At 32.5% G+C, this 9,943-nt stretch overlaps 1 protein-coding gene and 2 long non-coding RNA genes across 3 annotated transcripts; all 3 read left to right on the forward strand.

Annotated features, from left to right (window-relative positions):
- The first annotated feature begins 1,201 nt into the window (after positions 1–1,201).
- On the forward strand, positions 1,202–3,550 carry LOC111390310. The gene is made up of 3 exons (XM_023015326.1): positions 1,202–1,813; positions 2,147–2,247; positions 2,770–3,550. Exons 1-3 carry the CDS (start codon positions 1,311–1,313, stop codon positions 3,411–3,413), a joined length of 1,248 nt encoding a protein of 415 aa, XP_022871094.1. The 5' UTR covers positions 1,202–1,310; the 3' UTR covers positions 3,414–3,550.
- A 3,209-nt stretch (positions 3,551–6,759) lies between these two features.
- Positions 6,760–7,235, forward strand: LOC111390295. Its single transcript, XR_002701889.1, has 2 exons — positions 6,760–6,901; positions 6,995–7,235. It is a non-coding gene; the product is annotated as an uncharacterized LOC111390295 (long non-coding RNA).
- Positions 7,236–8,329: 1,094 nt separating this feature from the next.
- On the forward strand, positions 8,330–8,805 carry LOC111390296. The gene is made up of 2 exons (XR_002701890.1): positions 8,330–8,471; positions 8,565–8,805. It is a non-coding gene; the product is annotated as an uncharacterized LOC111390296 (long non-coding RNA).
- The last annotated feature ends 1,138 nt before the right edge of the window (positions 8,806–9,943 follow it).

Here is a 9,943-nt window from a genome sequence, read left to right on the forward strand (position 1 = left end):
ATCTAGATTAGGTGATAGGTCTTCAAACAGCTTTTCTGCTTCCACAATGGGTTGAACTCTTTATTCCTATTATTTTTAGGATTTTGTTACTTGTACATATAAAATATACATAATGGATTACATAATAGAACGTGAAGGGAAAAGATTGGATAAAAAAGTTTATTGTACTTTAAACTGATAAATGGTAGAGTGTCATGTGACATTATGTAATCTGTTATGTAAATTCTTATGTACATGTAACAAGATTTTTATTCCTATTAGTATATTCAGTCTACAACCACCAAAATTGCTCAAAAATCTGTGCTTTTATTTACATAACCAACCCTCAAAGATTCCATTTTTCTTCTGTCAGTTTTAAATGACATGTTTTCAAGATAACCACGTGACAATATGTTTGTAGTTTCCACAATAAGTCTTCCATAATAAATCTCATGACAAAGTATCTAGAGATCAAAAAAATAAAAATTGAAAATGTTATAAAAAAAAGAAAAGAAAAGAAAATTAAAACTTTATACTAATGATAATAATCTTGACGGCAATACAATTGTATTGAACAAAATTAGCTAGTGAAAAGTGCACGTTCTATTTCAAATGCAACTACATATTACACATTTGGTGCAACAAATGGATAATAATAAGAAAATGGAAGATGCAATTTGGGCTCTTTTCCTTTTGTTTCCCTTTGTCAATATGGATGCCTTTCTTAGTGCTTACATGTCAACAATGAGTACCCTCCAAAATAGGGAGTGATCCAATTTAACAACTCCATTAGAATAAATGGAAATATCAACATCTGATGGTTTCATTATTGAAGAAGACTAATTTTATAATTATAATTAAAAATTAAAAGTTATTCCTCACAATTTTTTTATATCTTCTCGTACTGCATAGTTTCTTTTCTGTATTTTCGAAAGGAGGTTGACGTTGATTGAGATCTTAGTAGTTGAATGACATGACCCAACCGTAAAGGCACGTCCTAGTACAAGGCATTGCTCGTTTCTAAACTGAATTAACAAATCTAGTCCATTGATATGTTTTCACCTCTCTAATAACCATAAAACTAAAACTCTAGACATTAAGGCCGCGTTGAACAAACTCGATCTTAGCTTAAAAGTAGCATAAGTTTGAGCATTGGTATATAAGACAAAGGCATCATGCTTATTAATTACTATCAAATGGAATCATTAATAAAGTCTCCAACTTCTACTTAATCTTGGATCCCTCCCATTCTTCATTAAAGAAAGAAATTCTCAAAACTTAACACCCTCTCTCTCTCTCTCTCTCTCTCTCTCCATTTGTGTGTGTGCCCTATGAAAGTGAGAACTTCTTTAGCAGCACTTGTCTTCCATCTCATTGCACTCCTTTTCATGGCACTCCTCATGCCAATGGATACCCAAAAACAACCATCCAAACGCAAGAAAAAGCAGCCAAATCCTTCTTCTTTTTCTTCATGGGACCAAATCAAGAACATTTTAAGCTGCAAGCAAATCCCAGATTCGAAAATCCACGATCCTTCCTCCAAGAGCCTCCTTACAGTTTCCAAACTGGGAAATTCATGCAATTCCATCTGCACATTCAGGGATGTTGTTCATGGAAACACTAGGGTTGTTCACAGAGCTGATAACTCACCGGAGGGAAGCAGTTTAGGAAAGGAAACCAAGAAAAGTAGCCATGGAAATGGATCCTCCTCTTCTAGGTCGATTTATTCTTCTAATTCTGTGAAAACTACATGTAATATGGGCTCATCTAGAGGCATGCAATTGAGGAAGCTTTCAGGGTGTTATGAATGTCATGCCATTGTTGATCCTACCAGGTAATCACTGTTTTGACTTGAAACTTCTTACTAGAATTTGTGTGTGTGTGTGTACTTTGTGAGAAAGACTTGGCTGCGTAAAAACTTACTTTTAAGTAAATAAGTAGATTGATGTCATTAAATGATATATTCATTTAAATGTAAAGCCAAAATACTAATTTAATTGAACTTTTAAAATATAGTCACTTAAACTAGTGGTCTAACATTGTTGGTGTTAGATAGCATTATTCAAGTAGACTGTAGATAAGTTATTTTTTCCTTGGTCAATCTTGAAAATAAATAAACTGTTTTTTTTTTTTTTTTTTTTTTTTTTTTTTTTTTTTTGGCTTATAGGTATCCATTGCCGAGGACGACTATATGTGCTTGCTCTGAATGTGGAGAGGTCTTCCCAAAAATTGAAAGCATGGAACATCATCAAATGGTTAAGCATGCAGGTACATCTCCTTTACTAATATTTTTACAAAATTTAATCATCTACTCATAAGCTATGATTTTTTAAGACTACCGATCAAATTTTGTTGCAAGATTCCTTTTTTTTTTTTTTTTTAATTATGTTGATTCGTGTTGAATCTAATACATCAAAACATGCAGTAATCGAAGTTAATATTTAAAGTTTTATGAATAATTTCTTTTTGTTTTTAAAATGCAAAAGAAAAATGATTTGAAAATTTTGAAGTTCGAAATTGTTAATGCAGGCAAAACGGCATTATGCTTCAATTTAATATAAGATTGCTTTCCTTTCTTTCTCACTTCATGAAATCTAGAAAATATAGAACATTAAAAGTTATGTCTTTATTTGTCTACTTTACATTGCATATTAGGTACCTCACCGACAAAAAGATAACCAAATTAAATCTATATCATTTTCTTGTAAATCACTCCTTAATATAATAAAGACTGATTTTGTAACTTCATTGATAACAGTTTGATGGTTATTTTTGTTGAGAATTTTATAGTGTCTGAGCTGGCCCAAGATGATTCAAGCCGCAACATAGTTGAGATAATTTTCAAATCAAGCTGGCTCAAAAAGGACAATCCAATATGCAAGATCGAACGGATCCTAAAGGTTCACAATACACGGCGTACGATCCAAAGGTTTGAAGATTATAGGGATGCGGTCAAGATTCGTGCCAATAACAATGCCAAGAAAAATGCTAGGTGTGCTGCTGATGGGAACGAGTTATTGAGGTTTTACTGCGTCACACTAAATTGCTCGCTTGGTGCACGTGGCTCTTCTAGCTTGTGTGGCGTTTTGCCAGGTTGTGGCGTATGCACTATTATTAGACACGGCTTTCAAAGTAGCAAGGCGAGTGGGATTCGGACAACTGCTAGTAGTGGTAGAGCCCACGATTGCCTTGGCTGCAAAGATGGACGTCGAGCAATGTTGGTGTGTCGTGTTATTGCTGGGAGGGTGAAACATGCTACGGATGTTGTGATGATTGAGGAAGGGGATGGAGTTGACTTGTCAAATGGCGGTTCATACGATTCCGTAGCTAGCTGTGGCAATATCTACTCGAATCTCGAGGAATTATATGTGTTTAATCCAAGAGCTATTTTACCATGCTTTGTGGTGATTTACAAAGCACTTGAATCCTATTAATATTTTGTGTTGAGTAGTTAAATTTGTACTTTTTAGTTGTAGTAGTGTAATCAAATCACATAGCTAATCCAGGGTTGGCTAAGCTAGATGCTTGTCGATTTCTTTTTGTCTTTGTCTATATACTAATGCTTTTTGTATGGTTTTATTTATTAACAGGAACATTTTGTTTTTATGGCGAAAGAAAGATGGGGTGTATGGTAAAACTGCCAACTTCAGTTGTAATTAAAAATTTTTTTCATTTCTCTCCTTTCTTCCTAAAATAAATATTTTGAGTTCTTTAGAAAAAACCTGAAAAGAAGATAAAGAGATCGAGGAGTACATCAGAGTAATAAAAGCAAATTCATGTACTCGACCCTGAATCTTAAAAAAAAAAAAAAAAAAACACATTTATTCGTATTTAAAAACATCATGCTATATGTACACTCTTTTATACACCTTTCTTTACACTCTTCCACGTGACAAGATTTACACTCTTGATTTTTAATCCATCCATCACATCACTGTACATATTTCCTCCACATAGACGAGGATGTCATCCAAGCTGTCAACAACGATGTACATTTAGCTTAATTCTTTAATATGAACTGAAATCGGACAGACATTTTCCAGTGCATTGAATTTTGGAATTTGGATGAAATTTGAGCATATCGGTAGCATTTGCTCAACTTGAATGAGGATCAACTGAATTGAAATAACTACACTGAAATGAGTTATTGCTTGAGGCCATCAACAAGTGACAACTCACAAATTACTACATCAATGTCAATTTATTAAAACAATTTGTTGAGGGGACCTTATCACATTTGACGGTAAAAAAAGTTGATTTCCCTTCTCTATTATCGTTGTTTAAAATATTGTAAAGTCTACATTATTAAGAAGACAAGTTGATAAATTTTATCGATCAAAAAGATTTCTAGTAAACAAACTCCACAAATCAATCTGTTGGGGTTATAAAATAATTCATAGAAGTCTTCAATATCGGGTTAAATTCTCCGATTATCACAACGTTTCATATCAAAACACAAAATTTTATTTTATGTAGAATGGTAAGAGAACTTAATTAAACTTTATTACAATTTGATCCTTTTGTCTATTTTCGCTCATCGGGCATATTAGATTGTAACACCAATCGTCAATCTGATTAACAAGCGTGAAATGATCTATAATAAAAAACTAAATTTGATGACGAACTTAAAAAAAAAAAGTTTGAAATTAAAAAAAATTATGTTAGAAAACAAGTAGCTTTTGGCATTTATTAGGGTCAAATAAAATAAATTTACACAATTACAATGTTTGAAATAATTTAAACAAGTGCTCTAGATCTAGGCTATGTGCAGGCTTAAATATTGCTAATATTGTTTTTAAAAGAAGAAAATATTATATAAAATATGCAATATCAGTCAATAAATACAATATATCGCTAAATAATTTGCACCTCGAAATGGATGAAAATAATAGTTTAACAATTTCAAGACAAAATTCTAGCTGTCTTCCGCCTAATCTTACTAAAATTAATTTCAACTGAGATTCTGTGTGATTTTTAAACATTGAACCGTTGACCGGTTCACGGGTTTGTTATTTTTCTTTGGTGAGAAAATTATATATATAAAAAAATAAATTATTGATTTGTTCGGGATTCGATATATAGCACACGAAAAGATGACTAATAATTTATTTTAGTAAATTTCTATATTGAATCCGTACACCATGTGTTATAGTTTATTAATTTGCATCTTTGAAAAGAATATTAATATTGATTCGTATAGAGAGATGAATGAAATTCGAAAAGACTTTAAATTGGGTTCCAGTTAAAAAAAATAAATAATAATAATAATAAAAATTGGAATAGAGTAATGAATAAAGTTTTTCTAATAGAAGAAAATGAAACGAGTAGAAAAGTTAGGTACGTTATTAAGCCTCCGTTTGGCCCTCATTAAATTATATTATATTACATTTTTCTCTCTCCTATTTTCAACCACATAATCTTTTATGAAAAATATTACACGTAAATCGAACACTTTTCCTTCTTTTTCAACCACTCATTTTTAAAAATAATACTATTCCCCCATTTTCATTTTCAGAAAATGGGGGCAAACAAGGGCTAAATAACTAGTGCATAATTGAAATATAAATGGACTGAGCCCACAGATTGTTGCATTCATTAGCCCGAATTGAATTTTACGGACCCAAGCCAAATTTATTGCATTCTACATCTACTTTCCTTTTCTAGGATTTTTTTTTTAACTTTTTTTTTTTTATTTTTAATTTTTTAATTTTTATTTTGGAAGGAAAGCAATATTCTTGTATTAACTAAGAGTTAAAACTTACATGTAAAATAGCTAGTGGGTTTCTTGTTGATAAAGTTACCCAAACTTCTTTGATAACATTAGAAAATAATATCATGAAATAATATCATGCTTAACTACAATATTGAATAAACAATTAATTACTCAAGTAAGTTGAAAAATTAAAGTCATACTTTAAGCCAGACGGGCCATCTAAACTTGGAGCGTGTCGTTTCATATAAACTAACTGGCAACTAAAGTGCCCCCAGGGCACATCTTCAAGTGGTAAAAGGGGAGGATGGAGAAATCCAGCTTTACTTGAGGCTGTTGCGTCAAGAGTTCGAATCCTGAAATATGAATTTGGCTCTTGGATAAGTGCAAGTGTACAAACAGCCTTCCACCTTGTACCCTTAGAGGCATAACCTGCGATTTATCTCCCTCACGATGCTCCAGGACAGGGATGGTAGGGGACCCTTAAGATTAAGGTTTAACCTTTTTTTTTTTTAACTGGCAACTAAATTAAACCACGGTAAAAAGTTAACCGTTGAGGACATGCAGAACGCCAGTGTCTCAATGCACAAAATATCTGGCATATGATGTTGAGTTTGTGCTGTCATACCTTGTCATACATTTATGAATAATTACTAATTTGGGACCAATAAAATATTAATTCCTCCCTCCAAATTAATAGATGATAGATGTGTATATTGACGTCACACAAAATCACGCCCATCTTAAAAACTCTTTTTTTCTAAATAAATAAAAAAATTATGAACTTAAAGCAAGTTTTTATACGTCAATTGTCCAGTAATTTTAACGTCATTGCATTAGTTTAGCCGACAACGGTAGACGAAGTGACCAGATTTGCAAATGAATATAAGTTGGGTGACTTGATTATATCAAATTGAAGATGAGTGCCCCAGATGAAACTTCTCTCACAGTTGGGTGACCTTCTGTCCATTTAACCCGTTACTTAGTAATTAAGTTTAAATGGAGACCATATGACTAAATCTGAGCCGTTGATGCAAAATTTCACCCTATATATGTACCCATAATTTTCTTTATGATGCCCTCACTTTTTCTTGCTTTCACCATTAGAAACCAGCGTTGACTAAAAATGTATGCTCCTCCAGGATATCAAGAAATGTCATACTTTGATCATATTCAAAGACGCAGGGAGGAAAAGGGCCATCTTTATGCTTGGTTTGTACCTTTATAATCACTTTTTTTGATTAATTTCACTATTTTTTGGATTAAAACTCTGCTTTATACATATTATTTGATTGTAATTTCCAGCCTGTTTGCTCTTTGTTGCTGTTTCCTTTGCTACGAGACTTGTGAGTGCTGCTTGGATATCTGCTGCTGCTCCTGCGCTTAGTGCATGTTTGGTCGGGATTATGAATTAAACGAATTTGAATCTTATTTATTGTATTGTCTACACTTGTGTGTCTTATGATGTGTACTAAACGTATTGATGAATGATAATATACTGTTGAATGATTGAGTAAATTAGTGAATAAGTTTTATGCAGTGATGCTCATTTTAAGGTTTTTTCAGTTTCTTTTTCTATAATTTCTTTGATGTTCAATGTTGTTACCAAAGTCACAAGAGAGCAATAATTATTAACAACCATAAAGTTAAATTGCTAGTTCTTTGTATAAAATGGGAGAAGAACATATTTTTTGGGGTGGAGCAATGCGGTGGTTGGCGGTGGCCGGATGGTTGTTGGGATGGGGCCGCGAGGATTAAAGGGGAAGGTGAAGGTGTTTTCACAGTAACTTAAAAGCATTTTTAAACCGGATCTTTCTCCACGTATCACTTTTACCTAGAAATAAAATGTTTTAAGATAATGTCAAGAAAAAAGTCGTGGCTGGAAATGAAAATTACATCAACGTAAGCGACTATTATAATTTCTAGAACAAGAACTCGTGTCTAAATGTCTATGGATGCCATAATCTTGTAAAATAAGTAATTCTTGCTGTACTATTAAAATAAGTAATCTTTTAACAACTCTTGACAAATAAAAAACTTAAATAATTCCGAACTTCCATGCAAAACTCACAATCAGCCCAGTTCCTGTTGTGTCAAGCACCATTCCCATTTTTTGGTAAAATGTATTACATAATGATGATTTTTGGAGAATGCGAAATTAAAAAGTGAGTTTTATTTTTTTTAAAATACATTTATAATTATTTTATGGGAGGATGTGTGATTGAAAATAAGATTTAAAAAAAATGCGTTCTTGAAAAAATGAAGCTCAATGTTAATTTCTTTTTGGACGACAGTAATTTTGATACTTATACAATTCAATCATGCTATATAAATAGAAATTTTGAAATAATATCACAAGACATTATCATTGAAATGTTTTAAACATAGTTAACTTTTTTCATTGCATTAGTTTAGCCGACAACGGTAGACGAAGTGACCAGATTTGCAAATGACTATAAGTTGGGTGACTTGATTATATCAAATTGAAGATGAGTGCCCCAGATGAAACTTCTCTCACAGTTGGGTGACCTTCTGTCCATTTAACCCGTTACTTAGTAATTAAGTTTAAATGGAGACCATATGACTAAATCTGAGCCGTTGATGCAAAATTTCACCCTATATATGTACCCATAATTTTCTTTATGATGCCCTCACTTTTTCTTGCTTTCACCATTAGAAACCAGCGTTGACTAAAAATGTATGCTCCTCCAGGATATCAAGAAATGTCATACTTTGATCATATTCAAAGACGCAGGGAGGAAAAGGGCCATCTTTATGCTTGGTTTGTACCTTTATAATCACTTTTTTTGATTAATTTCACTATTTTTTGGATTAAAACTCTGCTTTATACATATTATTTGATTGTAATTTCCAGCCTGTTTGCTCTTTGTTGCTGTTTCCTTTGCTACGAGACTTGTGAGTGCTGCTTGGATATCTGCTGCTGCTCCTGCGCTTAGTGCATGTTTGGTCGGGATTATGAATTAAACGAATTTGAATCTTATTTATTGTATTGTCTACACTTGTGTGTCTTATGATGTGTACTAAACGTATTGATGAATGATAATATACTGTTGAATGATTGAGTAAATTAGTGAATAAGTTTTATGCAGTGATGCTCATTTTAAGGTTTTTTCAGTTTCTTTTTCTATAATTTCTTTGATGTTCAATGTTGTTACCAAAGTCACAAGAGAGCAATAATTATTAACAACCATAAAGTTAAATTGCTAGTTCTTTGTATAAAATGGGAGAAGAACATATTTTTTTGGGGTGGAGCAATGCGGTGGTTGGCGGTGGCCGGATGGTTGTTGGGATGGGGCCGCGAGGATTAAAGGGGAAGGTGAAGGTGTTTTCACAGTAACTTAAAAGCATTTTTAAACCGGATCTTTCTCCACGTATCACTTTTACCTAGAAATAAAATGTTTTAAGATAATGTCAAGAAAAAAGTCGTGGCTGGAAATGAAAATTACATCAACGTAAGCGACTATTATAATTTCTAGAACAAGAACTCGTGTCTAAATGTCTATGGATGCCATAATCTTGTAAAATAAGTAATTCTTGCTGTACTATTAAAATAAGTAATCTTTTAACAACTCTTGACAAATAAAAAACTTAAATAATTCCGAACTTCTATGCAAAACTCACTTGATACTTATACAATTCAATCATGCTATATAAATAGAAATTTTGAAATAATATCACAAGACATTATCATTGAAATGTTTTAAACATAGTTAACTTTTTCACCAAATCACATCTTGTCACGAAGTCTTCTGTCACTGTATTTGACCAGATTCTTCGGAGAAAATAGCATTATTTGGTGAACTTTACGTTCCAACAACAGTAGCTGCATTAATTCGGTAGAATTCCTGGACATAGTCATGGCCCCATTTTGACTTTTCAAACTCTATTGTCTTGGACTGATATTTGTAAGAATTTTGCTATTTGTATACGGACGGTTGACATGCTCGTGTACGTTTAGCAAGGTTTTAACCTTCTGTGTACGTATAAAAAGGTTCTAATTGTAATAAGAGATTGGTGCGGATCTGAAGATAGGACAGTCGAAGCAGTATGGAAGTTGTACTATAGCTGTGAAATCAGGGGTGAAGATAGAATTGTAGTCAACATAGTTGTGAGGCTAAATTTCACAAAATTTTAATTATAGAAGTAAAATTGAAAATTTAAGGAATTATCTAAAAATCTTGTACAAAATCTTGAAAAATATTGGACTTGAAATTTAGTGTATGGGCAGTCGAC

Source organism: Olea europaea, unplaced genomic scaffold, assembly GCF_002742605.1.
Source record: "Olea europaea var. sylvestris unplaced genomic scaffold, O_europaea_v1 scaffold670, whole genome shotgun sequence".
Classification (NCBI taxonomy): Eukaryota; Viridiplantae; Streptophyta; class Magnoliopsida; order Lamiales; family Oleaceae; genus Olea; species Olea europaea.